This window comes from Arvicanthis niloticus, chromosome 3 (genome assembly GCF_011762505.2).
Source record: "Arvicanthis niloticus isolate mArvNil1 chromosome 3, mArvNil1.pat.X, whole genome shotgun sequence".
NCBI classification, from domain to species: Eukaryota; Metazoa; Chordata; class Mammalia; order Rodentia; family Muridae; genus Arvicanthis; species Arvicanthis niloticus.
Window position 1 is genome coordinate 19465160 of NC_047660.1, and position 22898 is coordinate 19488057.

The window sequence follows — 22898 nt, forward strand, 5'->3', positions numbered from 1 at the left end:
TTTACTGTGTTAACTGTAGTTCTCACAGCGATGCTGATGCTTCCTTTTCTCGTTTTGTTGTGTTAACTGTGTTCTCACTCTGTCAGTGGTGCTGACAGAGTGGTGTGGGAACACCTTTGCTTTGTTCTGATCCTAGTGAGAAAGCTCCTACCTTCTCACTGTCAAGTCTGATGTCATCTGTAGCATTTTCTGCATATATTCTTTTGACACATTGAGGAAAGGTTAATTTCTAGTTTACCGAGAACTTTTATGAACTGGGGGTTGAATTTCTCAAATTCCTTTCCTGCATCTATTGATGTAATCATCTCATAGATTATTTTTAGCCTGTTAATTTTCTTCAGATGATACATACCTAGCTGGGATATATTTCACTTTGGTTGCTGGGAATGTTTTTTTTATATTGCTGGATTCAATTTGATAAAATTTAGAGGTTCTCATGTATATACATTCATGAGAGATGCTGGCTTGTACTTTTCTAGTATTTATTTCATTGCATGTCGAGTTTAACGTTTGTGTTATCCTGGCCTCATAAAGTGAGCCAGCATGTGTGTCTTCTGTTTTATCCTCTAAAGAGAGTCATAGAAGCTTGGTAGAATTCACCAGTGAACTTTTGAAAGGCTGTTAAGGTACTGATTTGCTGCCATCTCATAGTTCCTACAATTTTAGGATGTCTAGTTTTTGTGTAAATTCTGGCACATTGTGTCTTTTAAGGATGAGTCTGTTTTGTCTTAGTCACCAAGTTTATGCATATAGTTATTGATATTTCCTTTTTTATTTTAAAGTCAGTGCAATTTGTAAAGATGATTCCTCTTTCATTTCTGATAAAATTCATTCATTCAATTCATTTTCTAGTTTTGCTTATAAGTTTAGAGAACCAACTTTTGCTTTGTTTCTAATTTATTCTTCTTTCATATAATGCATCCATTCACATTTCTCCCTCCATTCTTCCCAGTACCCCCTACCCCAGATCTACCCCATCCTGTCTTACCCCCCCCCCCCCCCCGAAAAGAGCAGGCCTCCTAGGGATATCACCTGAGCTCAATGTAACAAGACACAGTAATACTAGGCACAGACCTTCCTATCAAGGCTGGGCAAGGTGACCCAGGAGGAGGAGGAGGAAAAGGGTCCCAGAAGCAGGCAAAAGGACAATATAGGACTATGCTGTTCTTGGTGTTTGCTTTTGTGCTGGCTTCCCCTCAGCACTGAAAGAGAGGAGCAGGAAGGACCTAGAGCCCAGATAGCGCCTTCCAAGGCACACCCCTTCCATAGTTTTACCTAATAATCTATTCATGATTTGAGTCTCATTTGAATCTTACTTGAAGCTTATGCCATTAATTAGGTCAGATCTAATTGTCTCTAGAAATGCCCTCATAGATATACCCCAGAGATGGTTTGTTCTAATCTTTTAGGTGTATGTTTCAACCTAATCAAGTTGCCAATCAGTACTAATCATCACAATTATTTAAATTTGGGTAGACAGTTGTTTGGATATTTTGTATATGTGTATTACTTTTTTTTTTTTTTTTTTTTAGTCTTAACTGACTATAAATGGGTATTAAAATAGTTTTGGGCCTTTAATTTTGTCAATGGTGGCTTTATATAATTTTAGTCTTTTCTATTGGATACATACACATTTATTTATAACTATTAAAATTCTGGTGCATTGGTGCTCCAGAGACAGCTTAGTAGAGAGCATTTACTGCTCTTGTAGAGGATGCATGTTCAATTCCTAGCATCCACAGCAGATAGCTTACAACATCCAGCTCCATGAAGGAGTCTATGCCTCTGGTCTCAGCAGGTACCTGTATTCTCTTCTTATGTTGTACTAGTGCACATACTTGTACATGTACACATAATTTAAAAAATCCTGGTGCAATTTATTGTTTTTATCTTATTAATATCACACTTCCATTTCTAGTAATACTTTTGAAAGAGTTTATTTTAGTGATACAAAAATAGTTTTCAAGGGCTGAAAAGATGGTTTAGTGTTTAAAATGCCTGTTTGCAAACTTAATAGCCCAAGTTTGGGTTTCTGACTACCCACACAAAAGTCAGGCCGAGCAGTGCAAGCCCCCCGCACCCCCAGCCCTTGGCTGATTCCAGAGTTGTAGACAGATCCCAGAGGCTTACTGGCCATCAAATTTAGCCAAAACAGTGAGCTCCATGATCAGTGAAAGAACCATTCTAAAAAATAAGATGGGAGAGGGGTCGGGAAGACATTTCCTATGTGCGAAGATCAGGACAGCTGTTTGAGAGTCACTTTTCTCCTTCCACCAGGCTTTTGAGGCAGGGTCTCATTGTTTCTGCTGCCAGTGTTGCTTTGTAACTTCCTTACATGTCACTGTGAGTGTGCCGACATTACATGCTGGAACTGGCACATCACTCTTTTATTTATTTATTTATTTAATTTGTTTAAAGATTTATTTATTTGTTTTATGTTAAGTACACTGTCACTGTTTTCAGATGCACCAGAACAGGGCATTGGATTCCATTACAGATGGTTGTGAGCCACCGTGTGGTTGCTGGGAATTGAACTCAGGACCTCTGGAAGAGCTATCAGTGCTCCTAACCGCTGAGCCATCTATCCAGCCCACATCACTCTTTTATTTCAGTTTTGGGGACTGAAGGTAGGTCCTCAGGCTTATACAGGAAGCACATTGGCTTGCTGGGCCATCTTGCCACCGCAAATTGGATAATTTTTATTGACCCATTTTAAATTTACAGATTTTGTGTTATTTCCATTTACTTAGTGAATTATTTAATGAAATTTTAAATTTTATATTGTTCAAGTCTATTTAAAACTTTCTTTTGTGCTGGGAACTTTCTATGTATTTCAATTATATTTGCCTTTTCTTGATGGAATATATTTACAGTAGTGTTATTAAAATCTTTATTTCATAATTATTATATCTAGCAGATGTGCCTTAGACTTCTGGTATTACAACATGATATCATGAACTAGCCATAGCGAGTTGCCTCCTTTCCTGTAGTCTCTTGAACAGATGTTTTAGACAGGATCATGAAGGTGGCATTAAGAGATCATACTAGGGTTTGGGGGAAAGGGCTTATTTACTTCAGTGCTTGTTGCAACCACAAGGACCTGAGTTTGTCTCTTTGGCACTCACCTAAAAACAAAACAAAACAGCAAAACAAAACAAAAGAGGCATGCTCTTGTTCATTTGTAACCCCAGAGCTGGTGAGGCAGAGACAGATGGATACCTGGAGCTTGCTATCGAGACAGTTCAGCTAGTTGGTGGATCTGGATTCAGTGAGAGACCTGGTGCCAAAAGCAGGGTTAGAGAGCAATCGAGGAAGATTCCTCACCTTGCCCTCTAGCCACATGCACACAAGTATAAACATAGGCACACATACACCACACATGCACACACACAAATTTAATAAAAGAAATAATATAATAATGAATTATTATCTACTCCTTATTCATAAGTCTGAAAAATGGCATTTTACTGGAATAGAAAGAGAAACCTTGTCTCCAAAAAAAAAAAAAAAAAAAAAAAAAACCCCAAAAAAAACCAAAAAGAGGAGGCGGAGTAGCTGAAGGAGGAGGAGGTCATATAGCATTTTTCAATGCTGCTTCTAATTTCTTTGGTTTTGGTGTAATTAAAACTATAATTATGAAAAACACTATAATTAATAATATAGCCAATGACTGCTTTAAAGAAAAAGAAAGGGGAGTGGGAGTTAATATTTAGAGAGAAAGGTGTGGAGTAGTACTTTAGAAAGGGAAAAAAAGAAATTATCTTTTATATGAGAGACTGTAGCAGATGTTCTTACTGGACTAGCTATATCTCTGACATTCATCTCCAGCTGTCTCCTGGAAACATCTATCACTCTGAGCCTTGGAAGTGTGTGCAGGACTTTATAATAGAAAGTTTCCCTGAGAAATGTTTTCAACCAGTGATGAGTAGGAATCAGATAAGCAACTCATTTTTCTTACCTACAGCTAGAGTAACTGTGAGCCATGTTCAGTGGTAGAATTACTTGTCATGGTAATAAGCTTTGCAATGCACTGCCCTTGTTTGCTTTCCATTGCTGTGACAGAACAATGACCAAAAGCAACTGAAGGGGAAAGGCTTTATTTGCCTTATAGTTCCTGACCACTGTTCTATCACCAAGACATCCCGACCCAGTGAGAACTCAAGCAAGGGCAGAGTCAGGGACCATCAGGGAAACTGTTTACTTATTTGGTCTTTATGGCTTGCTAGCTTGGTTTCTTATAAAGCCAGGCCCACTACCTCAGGGATTGTTCTGCCCACCCTGAGCTGAGCCTTCCACATCAACCATTAAGCAAGAAAGTGCTCCACAGTCATGCCCACTGGCCAGTATGATGGAAGCAACTCCTCAACTCAGGTTTTATCTTCTGGTTGAAGTCAGTTTGTGTCTACTGAGAAAAACCAGGGAGGGTTTACATTCCTTTCTCTAGGTCACTAATGATTTTCTTTACCAGAGATCACATCTCAAAGCAACTGTTGCCTGTAGATTCTTTGGTTGTTTTGTGGCTTTGAGGGAATACAAATCAAGATAGACACTTCAGGAATAATAATGTAGAAGGCTTATTGTACATTTACGAAAAGCTTTTATTTTCACTGTTTGCTCTTTAAGAGTCTGGTTTGGAGGTCTCTGTTTTACTCATTTTATTCATAGTGTTTTAGAGATGTATTTACTTGTCTTTCTTGTATCTAATTCTGGTACTATCACTAGTATGTGTAAGTCCCTATTTATTTGTAAGTTCTTACTATCCGTGGGGTATGTCTCTGAAGTTTACTGTAACAATTTACAGTTGTGTCATGATGTGTGTTTCCATCTTATCTGGGCTGTGTGTGGAGTGTGATTCTGTAGGTGTCTACTTTGGAGGTTTCTCCTCTTGCCCCTTACTGGTTTGTTCACTCAGTTCCCTCTCCTTCCCCCTCCCTTCCCCCTCCCCCTCCCCTTCTTTCCTTCTTCCCACCCTTCTACATTCATGTCTTCATTTCTTCCTTTTTTCTGCTTTGTGCACAGATAGCATAGCTTTACAGTTCTCTCTCTGTCTTTCCTCTTGTCATATTTGTAATTCTCATTTAATAGGAAATAGTTTTTAGTTTCCACTGTGATTGTTATTTGGAGACACTTTTTCTTTTTTTCTTTCTTTGCCTGCCCGCGTGCTTGCCTGCTTGCCTGCTTGCCTGCTTGCCTGCCTGCCTGCCTGCCTGCCTGCCTGCCTGCCTGCCTGCCTGCCTGCCTGCCTGCCTTCCTTCCTTCCTTCCTTCCTTCCTTCCTTCCTTCCTTCCTTCCTTCCTTCCTTCCTTCTGATTGCCAGCATTTAAAATTCTCTTTCTGTTGTTAATCTCTAGTTTTTCCTTGATGAATGAATTACCTAATGTACTTAGCAGCCTGAAGCAGGAAGCAATAAGTGTGAGGCTAGCTTAACCAACATAGTGACACTGAGGCTAGCCTGGGCTTTGTAATGGGACCCTATATCTTACCTCATTGTCACCACCAACAGAAAGTATTCATGACTTAGTGTCATTTTGGTGTTTTGTTTGCTTTAATAGTAGTCATCTGACTGAATGAAGCTCAGTCTTGTCTGTGTCCAAATGTTCCACATGTCTATAAAAGATAATGCCAGAGCTCTATTCTGTGTTGGGTTGCCTAGTTCTCACTTCTTCTAGAACTTTTTTATGATGATCTAGTCTGTGAAGGAATGCAATAATTTAATCATGTATATTATCAAATATTAGAGAAGTAGAAGCTAATAGCACATCGTCATACATGGGAAAAGAAGATAATTTAAGAGTACTTATATCAATAAGCATAGTATTGCTTTGAATACTTTCTCTGTATTATGTACATATATATTTATATTTGATATAAACCATTCTAATACAATATTTTATAAGATGTACCTTAGGCCAGGGAATCTTAAAAATTTTCTCCTAGTTTTCTTGTAATTATTACATACTCAAAGCATATAGGTTAGGTATGTAAATTAAACATTTACTTGATAAGAAATAATTAGAAAATGTATTTTAGGATAACCTTTGTTATGCATGTAGTTTTGTCATTTACTAAATATGAAAGCAAATTACTGTACTAATAGATGGATATGCTTGTTTATTTTTATATAAAGAATAATGAATTTTTACATAAAGAAGGATGCTGGATATTACATGACATAGAGAATCTTAATCCATTAGTGACATTAGTGAGTTACTGATCTAACCACTAGTGCTAGGAATAGTATTTCACATAAGTATCTAGTATATGACTGAACTGTGTTCAGGGTTGTTTCAGGAATTAATTGGAAATACTGGTCAGGCCCAAGCAAAGACTGATTTACTCATTTTTAAATGAAATTTACGTATTTCAAAGTAACTTTTAAAGTAAAACATTCTAACACAATACAATTTAAAGATATACTAAACTTGATACATATTCTAACACAATGCAATCTAAAGGTATACTACCTTGATACATGATGAGGAATGACTATAGGTAAATAATTTAGTCATTGTTTTCATAATTAAACCATGTTTCTATAAGAGCAGAAAACTTGGCCAGGCAGTGGTGGCGCACACCTTTAATCCCAGCACTTGGGAGGCAGAGGCAGGCGGATTTCTGAGTTTGAGGCCAGCCTGGTCTACAGAGTGAGTTGTTCCAGGACAGCCAGGGCTACACAGAAAACCCTGTCTCAAAAAAACCAAAGAAGAAAGAAAGAAAGAAAGAAAGAAAGAAAGAAAGAAAGAAAGAGAGAGAGAGAAAAGAAAGGAGCAGAAAACTTTGTGTTGTAACAGAAGCACTGCTTCATAACACATAGTAATATCAAGTTTGACCTGAAGTATTTTAGGCATTGTTGATTAGCATTGGATAACATCATTATGCGCGCGCGCGTACGCGTGTGTGTGTGTGTGTGTGTGTGTGTGTGTATATATATATATGTATGTATTAGAAAGTGTGTTCAGAATAAGGGTGCAGAATAGTTTTGAGATACAACATGGGTGATTAATGCCAGAAATACCTGGGATTCATAATGTGCTTTGTATTGAACTAGGTTTTGTATACATGTGTGTGTGTATATATATATATATATATATAATGTTTTGTGATACAAACAAATGATATACAATTTGAATTTAGGAATAAGATTTTACTCATAGCTGCACTCATCTATTTCTGTGTTGTTTATGGCTGTATCTACGATGTGGTGATTACAGCAGTGACCACAGAGATCTTATGGCCCGCAATGTAGATTACTTAACATGCTGGTGGTTTACAGAAAATGTTAGCCTATTATTGCTTTAGGTTGCATTAGAGATTTTAAGTAAAGTTTTCTTTAATATATAAAGTTAGATAAAAGATTGAAACCTTTTAACCCCAAATATTCTATACATTTGGATTCATCACAACTTGGCATTTGAGTTAGAAGGAACTAAAGAAACAGATTTGAATGAGAATGTTAAAATTGTAATTAATTTCTGTTTTTTTTTTTTTTTTTTTAGGAAACAGACTTACTAATAAGCTTATAAAAAACGAATATATACAACGGCAAATTTTGCAGACTTGGTTTTTATATTACAGAAATATTTAATCTTCCTTAAATAATAACAATTTTAAAATATAATTTTAAAAGTATTTTTATGCATGAGTGTTTTACCTACATGTGTATATGAATATACATCACATTCATGCTTGATATTTTCAGAGGCCAGAAAAAAACCATTGACTTCCTTGGCAGTTGTGAACCACCCTGTGGGTGTTGGAAAATCCCTTAGTCCTCTGTAAGATCAGCAAATGTGTTAAGTGCCAAGCTGTCTTTCCAGCCTCCGAATGTATTAAGATATTTACCTCACTTTTATGATACCTTCACAAGTCTGAAGTTCTTTTTGTGACAATAAAAAATGTCTTACAAGACCAATTCTAGACATTCTTCTTTGAGCTTCAATCAATTTAGTATTTAAAGTCTTAAATCATCATAAATTCCAAAGTGAATTGTTGGTGTATAAGACTGGTTTCTGGAGATTTGTCTGTGTTCTCAAATATAGTTAGGTGTAAGGATGTTATGTTATTGGCAAAGCAATTTCAGTTTCCAGTTTCCAGGGACTCATTTAAAAACTCTCTACCTTTAAACTGCAGATTGAAGTGGCACAGTGGCCCTAGTCAGATGTTAGAAGAGGATGTTGTTCCAAATGATGTCAGTCTTTTTAGTCTATTTTAAGTGAATTGAGTATACTGTTTTAAGTGGGAGATTGTCCACTTAGGAGGTGGGTCGTGGATGTGTGAAGCTTTGCCATGGTCCAGGTGATTATAGACATCATTTAGGAGAGCAGCTGACAAAGAGTTGCTGTGGACATAATCAAGAGTCATTATATGAAATATAATTTTGTGATTATTTTGATGTGAGGAGTGAAGTGACAGGCAGTGGTAAATATCAACTTTTCATATGCTGATCACCTGTGTCCATCTTATGACACTTTAGTAACTTAAAAATGGAACTTACTTTTCTTTTTTGCAAATTAACTTTGTTACCTGACTTCTTTATTTGAAAATAGCCTTCCTGCCTACAAATGACCTAGTTAATTTTTTTTCTTTTTTCTTGTTTTCTTTTTTGCTTTAGAAAAAGGATTTTTATTTTTTGCATAGGTCTTGCGTTACAAGTCCTAGGTCAGTCAATGTTGTCTCCTCTGTATTTTTTATTAAATTTTTTATATAATATATTTTGATCATATTTTCCTCTCTCAACTCCTAAGATCTACTCCCCCTCAACTTCATCTACACAACTTTATGTCTCTCTATCAAAATGAAACAAAACCAATGAGATAAAAAATAGCAAGAGAAAAAGTGCATGCATGCTCGCTCTCTCTCTCTCTCTCTCTCTCTCTCACACACACACACACACACACACACACACACACACACACACACACACATCATGGAGGCCAAAGGCCAAATATTCATAACCATGGAGACTGCCCTGGAGTATGGTTGATATATCCAATGACACCTCATTGGAGAAAGTGGATTTCTCCTTTTCCAAACAAGTATGATCTGCAAATAGGTTCTCTGTTAGGGATGGACTTTGTGACTACTTCCCCTTCTCAAGATTGTGATTTTAATGTGTTTGAACCTGTGTATGTCATCTGCTTGCTGCCACAGTCTTTGTAATTTCCAACGTGTGTCAGTCCTGCTATGTCTGGAGGATGCTGTTTTCCTGGAGTCATTTCACCACTTCTGGCTTCTGCAGTCTTTTATCATCTCCTTTTCAGCATAGATTCTGAGCCTTAAGGGGAATTGTTTGATGAAAACATCTCATTTAGGGCTGTGTTCCCAAGTCTCTTATGGGTTTGAGTTAATTACCTTCTACTACAAGAAGCTTCTCTGATAAGCACTGATTGATCTAAGGGTGTCTATTGCTTCTTAGTAGTGTAGTACACTTCCTCATGGACTCCACTTTCTGCCTTCCCTCTAAGGACCTGCTTTGCCTTGAGTCTGGTTCTAGGTCTAGAAGAAACTGTTGGTGGGCCTTGAGGAATAGTATTGTCTTGCCTGGCATTTTCTTTTAGAGAAAGTCGCTGCTGGTTTATCAGACAATGAAAGATTAATTTCATCATGTAAAAGAGGCTCAAGGGGTGGGGCGGAGGGTACTACTTCCTCAGATGAGGTAAACCCTTGAGAATCTGAGGATTCAAAGTTCTCAGCTTCAGTAGGGTCTTCCCATACATCCCATCCCATCCCAAGTTAGAGGATCCCATTCTTTGCCAATAAATACCCTTACTTTAACTGCTGACACCTTCTGAGGCTGAGACTTGAATTTTTGCTGTAATTCAGCCAACCCTATAATGAGGGCTTAGGTTTGATTTTCTGCAAATTGAGCTATGGGCTGCTGGAGAGAAGATTCTCTTCAAGGGCACACTTAGAAACCTTCAGATTGTTTATTCACATCTGGAGCTGTTCAGTTTTATCATGGAGCCCATTCTTTCCCTTTATTAATTTATCCAGAGATGCTAAGAGCAAAATAATTTGAGCCAGCAAAATCATTTTCCTTATTTTCCCCAAACTGTAGAAAGTTTCATATACTGGGTCAATTAATATTTGCCAGTCACAATTGGTAGATCAAGATAATCAATGACATTTACTTCTTTATAGTTTTCATCATGGGCCTTCCATATTCGCCAAGCTCCTAGGAGAGAGAATCAGAAAAAGTTTCAATAGTTGAAGGTGTTGGTGAATTAGAAAGTGCTGGCAAATTATTAAGCCAATTCTAGATACTAAAGAGATTCATCCTTATACTTCTGCTTTTTTAGAACTACTCCAGGTACAACTTCTGTATTTGTCAGGGTCTAGAGTCACAGAACTTAGGGAATGTCTATATACTAAGGGGATTTACTGTAATGACTTACAGTCTGCAGTCCAACTAACTCAGCAGTGGGCAGCTGTGGATGGAAAGTCCAAGAATCTAGTAGTTGCTCAGTCCACAAAGCTAATTGTTTCCGTTGATCTTCTGTTTAAGCTGGAATCCTAAAGAAGTAGGTTCCACCAGATGTGCTGGCAAGTAAGTGCATGCAGGTGGGAAGGGAAGTGAGTCTGCCTTCTTCCACTATCCTTATGTAAGCCTCCAGCAGAAGGTATGGCCCAAATTAAAGGTGTGTAGTACCTCACCTGAGTTTGGAACTGCTCTGTCCCAGGTTAGTCTTGAATTCAGAGATCTGCTTGCCTTATTAGCCTGTACTACCTTGTCTGGACCTAAGCTTTTCATGGCCACTATGCTTCAAGATCTGGATCAAAAGCATGTATCATCCCATGTCAAGATCTGGATTCTAGGTGTGCCCTCCATTTCTGTACTGTAGTTCATTCCAGATGTAGTCAAGTTGACAGTCAGGAATAGCCATCACGGCACAGCGACCAAAGCAACTTTTGTAAAGGAAAGCATTTGATTGAGGGCTTACTTAGAGTTCCAATGGTTTAGTCTATTATTATCATGGCAGGTGTCATCATGGCGCGTAGCATAGTGGCACACTCAGTGCTGGAGCAGTAGCTGAAAGCCACATCCTGAGCTACAGACTGAGAGAGAACCTGGGCCTCACATGGAGTTTGGAAACCTCAAAGCATAGCCCCTGTGATACACTTTCTCCAACAAGTCCAGACCTCCCAATCCTTCTAATCCTTTCAGTGACAACAGTTCCCTTGGTGATTAAGCATTCAAACATATGCCACAGCTTCCCTCTTAATAGTTAATAAGATCCTAAGAAGTTGACTTCAACATCCATGATCATTATTGTGATTATCTTTATCTCCTCTCCTTCTGCCTCCTCTATCTTCCTCCTTATTTGTTTCTTCTTCCTTCCCCTTTTCTATCTTTAAATTATTTAATTACATTCATCTATTTGTTAATTCTCTTTCTCTGTCCCCCCCTCCGTGTGTGTGTGTCTGTGTGTGTCTGTGTCTGTGTGTGTGTGTGTGTGTCTGTGTGTGTGTGTGTGTGTGTGTGTGTGTGTGTGTGTTCAGAGACCAACCTGTGGAAATTGGTTCTCTCCTTTTACCATATGGGACTCAAGGAATTGAACTCAGGTCACTGAACCATCTCACCAGTCCCTCTTTTTCTATTTTTGTTCTTTTTGAAGATGGTGTCTCTCTGTTTAGCACATGGTGCTAATTTTAATTTCTAATTTTCCTGCTTTATCTAAACTAACAAGAACTGTGAATGCTGAGATTACAGGCAGAGAACTACCTTGCAGGCTACCTTTTTTTTTCCTTTTTTTAAAAAGAATAATGACAACCTCTTACTAGACAGATAAATTGTTCTTTTCACTTAAGTCGCTGCTATTCTCCAGAGCAAAAACTGTATTTTTTAAGTCTTTGTTACCCAGGAATGTGTTTTTCATCATAGTAAGCATTCAGAATATGAAGTTCTATAAAAGTGAAATGTTTGGCCAGCCTCTTATTCCTCCCCTTTTATTTACTATGTTGAGGGAGGACAGGGAGAAAGGGTGTTTTTCTCTTAAGTTACTCAGAGGGTTCCTTCTCCTTAATGCAAAAACAGGCCTGGGGTTGAGGCAGGGAGAATTAGTTGCTAAGGATATGAGCTCAAATTTCCTTTCCTCTTCTCCCCTTCCTTCCCTACCCTTCCCTCCCCTCTCCTTAACCTTGTTTTTCTTTTTGAGTATGGATACTCTGCCTATATATATCTGTGTACCATTTGTATCTAGTGCTTGTTGAGACCAGAAGATGGTGTTCAATCCCATAGGACTGGAGTTAATAATGGTGTGAACTGCCATGTGGATGCTGAGACTTGACCCTAGTCCTCTTAACCACTGAGCCATTTCTCCACCCCCTCAACATTTTCTTTATATTAATAATAATTTAGTAGAAAGTTACTTGAGCTTTCTACATTGCAGCCTTCCCTTGTGTAAAGAACAAGTTTTTGGATGTTCATTAACATACCCACTAATAAAAACGTTGGTTCTTTTAAAATTACATTTACTCTCTGTGTGTCTATGCATATGTGTGCATATGTGTGCAAGTATGCTACAACATACATGTGAATTTCAGAGACAGCTAGCCTGCCACCAAATGAGTTTCACTGATTGAACTCTGGTTGACAGATTTAGTGGCAGCCTACTGTCTTGCATGAGCATCTGATAGGCCTTGAAAGAAGGTTTTCTTCTTAATTGCTTTACTTTGATAAAAAGCTTTATAGAATCCTTTTTGGAATTACTGTTCATTGCTGTCTTTTTTTAAAGCTACTGTAATAACTACCTGTATGTATATTATTTAGAGTATACTGCTTTATAGACGCTATAAGAAATATGTAAGTATCTATTAAAATATTTATTTCACATGTCTTGAGGTAAATATTCATAACGTTTACACCTTTTATTTTTAGGAATAAGAAAATTTTGAATAAGAAGAAATTGAAGCGAAAACAGAAAAGCAAATCAAAAGTAAAGACAAGAAGCAAGGTAAAGTTGCTAGCAACTTGTTGACATAGTAATTGGAACAAAAATAAAAAGTCTTAAAAATAGGAATATAATTGTCAAATCATTCTGTTCTGTGTGCTAAAGTAATTTTGTAGATGCTTCTTTTTAAAGGTAATTTTTGAAAATTTTAAACATATCCACAGTGTGTTTTGATCATACCTACTTACACAAGCACCATCCAGTCATTCCCAAGACCCAACAATCCTGATCTATTTGCATTGTTCTACAGTTGAAATACTGTTAGATCAGCACCATTTGTTGAAGGTGCTTTTCTTTTTCCGTTGTATATTTCTAGCTTCTTTATCCAAAGTTATCCCTACGTGTGTTGTGTGGATTTACGTCTGGGTCTTTGATTCCATTGATCAACCTACCTGTTTTTATGCCAATACAATATGCTTTTTACTATTATAGTACTGTAGTATAGCTTGAAATCAGGGATGATGATACCTCTAGAAGTTCTTTTTGTTGTTCAGAATTGTTTTAGCTATTGGGTATTTGGTTGTTTGCTGTTGTTTTTGTTTTGTTTTGTTTTTTATATGAAATTGAATATTGCCCTTTCAAGGTCTATAAAGAATTGTGTAGGATTTTGATGGGAATTGTGTTGAATCTGTAAATTCCTTTTGATAAGATGGCCACTTTTACTATATTAATTCTACTGATCTATGAACATAGGAGACTTTTTACATCTTCTGATATATTTTTCAGTTTCTTTTTTCAAAGACGAAGTTTTTGTCATACAGCTCTTTCACTTGTTTGGTTAGATTATACTACAATATTTTATATTATTTGTGACTGTTATAAAGGGTGTGGTTTCCTTGATGTTTTTTCCTTAGTCCATTTGTCATTTATAGGAGGGCTACTGAGGTTTTTGAGTTAATTTTGTATCCAACCATTTTACTGATGGTGTTTATCAGGTGTAGGAGTTCTTTGGTAGAGTTTTTGGGGACACTTATCTATACTATCATATATCATCTGTGAATAGGGATACTTTGACTTCTTCCTTTCCAATTTGTATCTCCTTGATCCCCTTATTGCTCTAGCTACAACTTTGAGTACTATATTGAAGAGTTATGAAGAGAGTGGGCAGCCTTGTCTTGTTCCTGATTTTAGTACCATTGCTTTGAGTTTCACTACATTTAATTTGATGTTGGTATTGGCTTGCTGTATACTGCCTTATTGTTTAGGTATGGGCCTTATAGTCCTGACATCTATCATGAACTGCTCATGGATTTTGTCAAAAACTTTTTCAGCATCTAATGAGATGATCATACCTTTTTTCCTTTCTTTTGTTTATGTGGTGGATTACACTGACAGGTTTTTATATGCTGAACCATCCCTGCATCACTGGGATTTAAGCCTACTTGATCATGGTGGATGATCTTTTGATGTAATCTTGGATTCAGTTTTAGTATTCCTTGCATCTATATTCATGTAGGAAATTAGTTTGTAATTCTCTTTGTTGGGTCTTTGTATGGTTTGAGTATCAGAGTAACTGAGACCTTATAACATGAATTTGGCAGTGTTTCTTCTGTTTCTGTTTTGTGGAATAATTTGAGGGGTATTGGACTTAGCTCTTCTTTGAAAGTCTGGTAGAATTCAGACTTTCAGTGCTAAGTCCATCTGGCCCAGGACATTCATTTATATTTATTTATTTATTTATTTATTTATTTATTTGTTAGGAGATTTTTAATGAGTGCTTCTGTTTCCTTAGGTGTTTTAGGCCTATTTAAATTGTTTACCTAAACTGTATTTAACTTTCATAAGTGGTATCTATGAGAAAATTATCCATTTCTTCTAGATTTTTTTCCAGTTTTGTGGAGTACATGCTTTTAAACTATGAACTAATGATTCTTTTGATTTCCTCAGTGTAGGTTGTTTTCATTTCTGATTTTTCTAGTTTGCATATTCTCTTCCAATCTTTTAGTTAGTTTGGATAAAGATTTGTCTATCTCATTTTTTTTGTTGTTTTGTTTTGTTTTAAAAAACAACTCTTTGTTTTATTGATTCTTTGTATTGGTTTCTTTGTTTCTATTTTATTGATTTTTTTTATTGATTATTTCTTCTATCTACTCCTCTTGGATATGCTTGCTTCGTTTTGTTCTGGAGCTTTTAGGTGTACCTTAAGTTGCTAGTAAGTTCATTCCATTTTTTTTTTTTTTAATGTAGGCATTTAGTGCTATGACCTATCATGGCTTTCATTGTGTCCCATAAATCTGGATATGTTGTGCATTCATTTTATTTTCATTGAATTCTAGGAAGTCTTTAGTTTTTTTATTTCTATCCTGGCCTGTTTTTCATTCAGTAGAGACTGGTTCAGTTTTCTTGAGTTTGTGTAGCCTTTCTGCCGTTTCGATTGTTGTTGACACCCAGCTTTAATCTGTAGTATTCTGATAGAATGTGGGTGATTATTTCAATTTTCTCATCTGTTGAGACTTGCTTTGTGACCAACTATGTGGTCAGTTTTGGAGGTGAGGTGCAGAGAAGAATGTCTTTTTTTCCTCTGTGTTTCTTCTTGTGTTTGGGTGACGTGCTCTGTAGATAGCTGGTAGTCCATTTATAATGTCTGTTAGTTCCAGCATTTGTCTATTTAGGTTTTTGTCTGGGTGACTTGTCTGTTAGTGAGAATGTGGTATTAAAGTCTCCCACTATCAGTATGTGGAGAAGGTCAATATGTGGTTTAAACTGTAGTGGTGTTTCTTTTACAGACTTCGGTGTCTTTGTCCTGGGGCATTAGATGTTAAGAATTAAAATGTCATCTTGGTGGGATTTTCCTTTGATGAGTATGTAGTGTCCTTCCCCATCTCTTGATTAGTTTTTGTTGGAAGTCTATTTTGTTAGATATTAAAATGACTACACTAGCTTGCTTCTTAGGTCAAGCTGGAGTATCTATTTCCATCCTTTATTTTCAAGTGATATGTATCCTTGATGTTGAGTTGTGTTTCTTGGATGCAGCAGAAGGATGGATCTTGTTTTCATAGCTAGGCTTTGCTTTTTTATTGGAGATTTAAGATCATTGATACTGAGAGATATCAATGATTGTTGATTCCTGTTTTTTTGGTGGTCGTGGCGTGTGTGTGTGTGTGTGTGTGTGTGTGTGTGTGTGTATGTGTGTGTCTTCTTTTGATTTTGTTGGTGTGAGTTTATTTTATGTTTTTATGGGTATAGTTAACCTCCTTAGTTTGGAGTTTTTCTTTTAGCACCTTCTGTAGGATTAGGTTTGTAGATAGATATTGTTTAAATTTTTCTTTATCATGGAATATTTTATTTTCATCTACAGTGATTGATAGTTTTGTTGGGTATAGTAGTCTGGGCTGGTTTCAGTGGCCCTTTAGAGTCTGTAGCACATCTGTCAATGACCTTCTAGCTTTTAGAGTCTCTGTTGAGAAGTCAGGTGTAATTCTAATAGGTCTGCCTTTATATGTTACTAGCTGTTTTTCTATTGCAGCTTTTTATTTTCTTTCTTTGTCCTATATGTTTAATGTGTTGATTATTATATGGTGAGAAGATTTTCTTTCCTGGTTCAATCTGTTTGGTCTTTCGTATGCTTCTTCTACCTTTATAGTCAGGCATCTTCTTTAGGTTAGGATAATTTTCCATGATTTTGTTGAATATCATTTTTTTTTCTGGGACTTTGAGCTGGGATTCTTGTTTTATTTCTATTCTTAGGTTTGGTCTTTTCATAGCATCCCAGATTTCCTGGATGTTTTGTGTCAGGAATTTTTTAGATTTAATTTTTTCTTTGACCGATGTATTCATTTCTTCTATCATATCTTTAATGCCTGAGATTTTCACTTCCATTTCTTATATTCTCAAGTTGAAGCTTGCTTCTGTAGTTCTTGTTTGAATTCCTAGATTTTTCATTTCCAGAATTTCCTGTTTTTCTTTATTTGCTTCTATTTCCATTTTTAGGTCTTACACAGTCTTATTTGTTTTCTTCAACAGTTTGTGTTTTCTTGCCTTTCTTTATGGGATTTATTTATTTCCTGTAATTGTTAGTGTTTTCCTGTATTATTTTTAAGGAGTTTATTTAAGGTGTTCAAGAGAATTCCTGCTGGTGTTGGAAGCTTGGGTACTAGGATGAATTAGGGAAAGGAAAGTTGGGGGAGAAGGTCTTTGTGATGTCTTGGAGACGGGGGTCAAAGAGGAAAGGGATATGGCAGCGTGTCCTGCTACAGTGCTGGGGAGGAGACTTCGGATATTGGATCTCAGCAGGAGTAGGATCTGTGAGTCTGCCTTTAGCCTACTGCCTTGGGAGGAGAGGCCCTTGGGTTAGCAGTGGATGGCCGCTGCAGTTGGAGACTGGGACAAAGTGACCAAAGGATAGCATAGAATGGACTGTGGGCATCGGGAATGAAGGCTACAGTTGGGATTCTTTTGCTGGGGCTTGGTTGGGGTGGGAGTAGGTTTTTGAGGGAAGGAGAGAGTGGTAAGGGTCTTCAGGTAGCTTTCCTGTTTGCCTGGCATACTTAGCTGGTATGTTCTCAGTGAATGCCTACTAAAATTGGAGGCTGGGATAATGGAATGAGGTGGGAGAAGGAAGGTTTGGGGAGAATATTTTTGTGATCCCTGGGAGATGAGGTCAGATAGGAAAGCGAGTTTTCTGCTACAGAGCTGGGGATGAAACTGTACTTGGTTTGTCTGTCCTTCCTTCCTTCCTTCCTTCTCCCCCTCTCTCTTTCTTTTTGAATCTTTAAAAGAACAAGTGTTTTATAAATCTAATTGACTAGTATTTTCCTTATGCGATTTATATATGTGGTACCCTAAGTTGTATTGTAATTACTGAAGTTGAAGAAATTATATTCTTTTAGGTCTTGCCCAAAGATTTTATACCTTTATCTAATATCTTTAGATATATGGTCTGTTTCAAGTTAATTTTTAGTTTAAATGTTAACATTCATTTTTTCTCATTATTCTTCAATTGATAGATCTAGTTCCATTTAATTCTTTTTAATTTATTTACTTTTTCATTGAATAGTCTTATAAAAGAGTCAGTTAACTATATTTATTTTGGGTGTATTTATGGAATCTTTTTTGTTTAGTTGATTTAAATGTCTGTCTTTCTATTAGTACCATCCACTAGCTTTATTTTAAGTCTCAAAATCAGGTAGTATGTTTTCCAAGAGTTTTTTTTTTTTCCTCTAAAATTTCTGTAGTTATTTTAATATTTCAGATGCTAAATAGATCCACCTCAACAACCAAAGTTTTAGAGACTTGGTCACTAGTCTCTACACTTACATAGTGATAGAATACTGCTGCAAAGCCATTGAAGGTCTACCCCTTGAAGTGGATTATGGGACCCTCATTCCATTATCTTTATCTTTTTGGCTTCCTGATCACTGGTGGCACTTCCAGGCACTGCCATGTTACATGACTGTTGTAGTAATTATTTTAAAAAGTGGCTGCCGGTTAAGCCAACTGGCTAAGCTGCGGCGACTCTGCCTAGAACAGGCACCATGTTGCTTGGTCAGAAACCATGTGTACGCCGCAGCTAGAAACGGCCAGCCAGAGACACCAGCCCTGCCACCCACAGTATACCAGCATGGGAGATGGCTCTGCCAATCTTCCATGCTGTTTCCGTAAGGCTGGGCATTGCCCCGGCCATCCCACCAACTACACGGGCTCCATACAGATGAGACTCTAATGCTTAGATTATCCAAAGGCTTACATATTTAGTAATGATCAATAACAAGATGCCCTTACAATCAGAGGTGTAACCCAATAACCAACCTAGATATACCAACTACATTTGACTGCTACAGACAAACGAACATCAGCCTCCATGTCCTCCCTCCCCCCCATCTCTCTCCTTGCTCCTCCTCTTTCTTCTCCTCCTCTTCCCTTTACTCCTCCTCTTCCTCTCCTTACTCCTCCTACCTTAGTTCCTCCTACACATGACCATGCCATTGTCCCCTAAAACAGGAGCAAATGATCATGGAACAGAACTTCAAAAATGGGAATTGAGTAAATCTTTTCCACTCATAAGTTGATTATAGTGCTAGAAGTAGGCTAAAACAGCTGCTTTCTGTCCTTTAGGTTTCTATGTAAGTATTATGGCAATCCTTATCAATTTCTTTTATTAGAAGCTTTGAGAAGTTTATTGATGTTATGTTGAGGCTTGCTGAGGTTTGTCATTTTAATGATGCATAATATGGATGGATGCTTGTTGTGGGAAATATCAAAAAAGAAACGGCAGGTTCCAGCGCTACCCCGTGCAATGGTGGGCCACAAGGCACCAGAGTTCTACTCTCCACCCAGCTTGCTAAGTTCCCACTGGTGGATCACTACCATGCCATCCCCATGCTTCAAAACCCCCAAGGCCTTTGTGGTGCACATCTGGCAAACCTACACTTTGTCACTGTACCTTTCTCTCTGGAACCCAGTAGAACCACTGTGGGAAGCAAAACACCAATCAAACGTAGTTCAGAAATGACAGTAACTCAATTGCTGGGCACCAACAACTAAAATCCTAATCTTATAAGCCTTAGTAAATTTAAATCCTTTGGTGGATCTGCCATAGAAACCAGGAGATACTAGTAGCTACATCTTGTCCTCACACTGTCCCCTTCTAACAAAAGACCTATCTCTCTTCTGCTTCCTCTCTTCCTCCATCCAACCCAGAAGTCCCTCCTACTCACCCAGTGATTGGCTCCTTTATTCTTTAGGGGATGGTTTGCAAGTCACCTGAGTACATGACTCACTTCTTGCCTGCAGCCCCTCCTAGGAGAGTGGAATTCGAGTCAAAGTACAAGCAACCCTGGGGCTATCACAACAGGTGCTTGTTCATTTATTTAAGTCTTTTTGTTTTCAAGACAGGATTTGTTTGTCTAGTCCTAGTTGTTCTGGAACCTTCTCTGAAGACCAGGCCAACCTCAAACTCAGAAATCCACCTGCCTGAGTACTGGTATTAAAGGCATGTGCCATCAGTATCTGGCTTACAGTCTTAACTCACCATTTTTCAGTTTTTATTACATAAAGCTCATATACTTTTTAATTACATTTATTTGTAATTTTTGAATTTTGGATGCTGTTTTAAATGCTATGATTTTAAAAATTGTTTTGAGATTATTGTAGTGTAAAAATATTTCTTATATTTTTTTTATTTTTCATATTTAACAGAGGTCTTTTAAACCCTTCACATACTTTTACCCATTGTTAGCATCTTATATAATTAGTTTCATAAATAGTACTTTCACATTGGTATAATCTACAACCTTATTTGGATGTCACCAGGTATGTGCACATGTGGTGCCCACTTGTTCATCTTGGAGGCCAAAGGTCAATGTCAGATGTCATCCTCTAACTATTTCCCTCTTAATTTATTAAATAACATCTTTGGCTGAACTCAGAGCTTCCTGATTCAAACTGGCTGGCCAGCAGGTCCAGAGATCCTGCTGTCAGCACTCTCTGGCACTGGGACTGTGGTCCACTCCTCCATACTCGCCAGCTCTCTGTGTGCTCCTCTCATGCTGCATGGCCAGCTCTTCACTGACCGGGCCATCTCCTCAGATCTCGGCTTCTTCAGATTTCCACATGCTTATTAGTGTGCATCCAATTCTGTGTGATAACTACTTCTGTGACTTATTGTCAGGATTCAGAACCGGTCCAGCTTAGGTTTGCTATCCTTTTGCCACCCTCTGTAGCCATTTTGTCTTCTTAGCTTTTGGCTATTCTTCATCACAATAGACTTGCTAGTTCAAGAATACTTACTTGAGCCAGGCAGTGGTGGCACACGCCTTTAATCCCAGCACTTGGGAGTCATAGGCAGGCGGATTTCTGAGTTCGAGGCCAGCCTGGTCTACAGAATGAGTGAGTTCCAGGACAGCCAGGACTACACACAGAGAGAAACCCTGTCTCGAAAAACAAACAAACAAACAAACAAACAAACAAAAATACTTACTTGAATGGGCTAGTATGAAATTTATGGGATTGGCTTTCTAAAATACTTAATATAATTTCTTTGAGTTCATCCAACTAATTGCACATATTAATAGTTTGTTCCATTTCTGCTGCTGATCAGTCATATTCTAGTGGGGCTGTACTACAGTTTATCATTGTACCCAGTAAAAAGACACCTGGGCCTTGGTAGTAGTGGTGGTGCATGCCTTTAATCTCAACACTTGGGAGGCAGAGGGAGGTAAATTCCAGAGTTTGAGGCCAGCATGGTCTACAGATTGATTTCCAGGACAGCCAGGGCAACATAGAGAAACCCTGTCTTGAAAAACAAAAAAACAAAGACATCTGGGTTATTTTTTAGTTTGGAGCTTTTTTTTGAATAAATCTAAGAAAATTTACTTGCTGTTTTTTTGTATGAACATAGGTGGTACTTTTTTTTTTTCAATGCTGATGAATGAAATTGCTTAATTACATTGTAGGTACATGCTTAGTTTTGTAAAAAATAGTGTTTTTACTCACCTATTAGCATTGAAATTGTGTGTATCTTTTCCATTTTCCAGGGTTGGCACTATTGGCAATCTTAGTGATTCTGTTAGCTATGTGTATATGTCCTTTCACTTACATCTTGCCTATGGCCCTAATGATGCTGTGCTTTATAGACCTTCCCTGTATCTTTGTCAGTCTTGTACGCATGTCTTTTCAGGGTTCACATTTTTTTCTTTTCTTTTCTCTCTTTCTCTCTTTCTCTCTTTCTCTCTTTCTCTCTTTCTCTCTTTCTCTCTTTCTCTCTTTCTCTCTTTCTCTCTTTCTCTCTCTCTCTCTCTCTCTCTCTCTCTCTTTCTCTCTTTCTTTCTTTCTTTCTTTCTTTCTTTCTTTCTTTCTTTCTTTCTTTCTTTCTTCTGTTGAGTTTTGAAATAATGTGCATATTCCAAATACTTACTAGTCTTTTCTAAGATGTGTGTTTTGCAGATGCTTTTTTCTGTTAGAGACTCCAATTGAATTCTTTTAAAGCTGGCATTAATTTTTTAAGGTTTAATTATGTTATTATTTTATGTGTATTTGTATTTACCTCCATGTATGTAAGTACTGGGAATCAAACACAGGTCCTCCAAAGAGCAACCAGTGCTCTTCACCGCTGAGCCAGTTCTCCAGCTGTCGAGTGGTATTTTTGTTAATTCTTTACGTATGGATGTTCCTAGTCTTTATACTTTGTGCTCTGTGATTTTGCCAAACCTACATTTAATTTCTAGTAGATTGTTTTCAAAATCGTCTATATGTCTCAGGAAATAAAAAACATTTCTAGAAGATGATTTTCTTCTTAGTCATTTCTTTTGTGATGGCTGCAATAGGAAAGTAACATGACATGGAGTTGAATTCCTGAGTGTTTGCCTTGTTTGCAGGCCTAGGAGTGAGGCAGTCTGTTACCATGTCTGATAAGGGTATGATATAGTTATCTTTTGTCTAGTTGAGAAAATATTTTAACATTCCTGATTTGCTTATACTTTTTTCTTTTTTGTATCTTGGTATTAGGTTTTTGTCAAATGCTTTTACCATTTTTTATAGTATCTTATGTTTACTACTTTATTATATTTGTTCTTTTGGGAATTAAACTGATTGGTTTTTGGGTGTTGTATCAACATTTTTTATTGATTAAATACTATTCATTATATATTACCTTTAATATATTCTTAATATACTTATGTTGTTTATTTTTTAGTGTTTTGAAAGATATATTCACAAGTTACATGATGATTTAACTGTAACATATTTCTTTTTTTGATTAAATTTATTTTTTATTGGATATTTTATTTACATTTCAGATGCCATCCTCTTTCCCCATTTCCCCTCCCTAGAAAACCCCTATCCCATGCCCCCTTTTCCTTTTAGCTTTTATACAGTTTTTAAAAATGTTAATCAAAGGTTCAGAACATATTTCTTATTTAAAGAAATATCATCTCTTGCCCTTCCTCTAAGTACTTTGTAGAAGGGAGGCATTTTCTGCCTGTTTTTGGTTCTTGAAAGATAGTAAAATAC

The 22898-nt window shown here is 37.1% G+C and overlaps 1 protein-coding gene across 14 annotated transcripts in view; it reads left to right on the forward strand.

Annotated features, from left to right (window-relative positions):
* Window positions 1-22898, forward strand: part of Mycbp2 (MYC binding protein 2) — a 222594-nt gene that overhangs the window by 11128 nt on the left and 188568 nt on the right. For all 14 annotated transcript variants that reach the window (XM_076930602.1, XM_076930603.1, XM_076930607.1 and 11 more), the window contains exon 2: window positions 12878-12953. In XM_076930602.1, the coding sequence (XP_076786717.1) occupies window positions 12878-12953 (76 nt within the window). The remainder of the gene's footprint in view (window positions 1-12877; window positions 12954-22898) is intronic.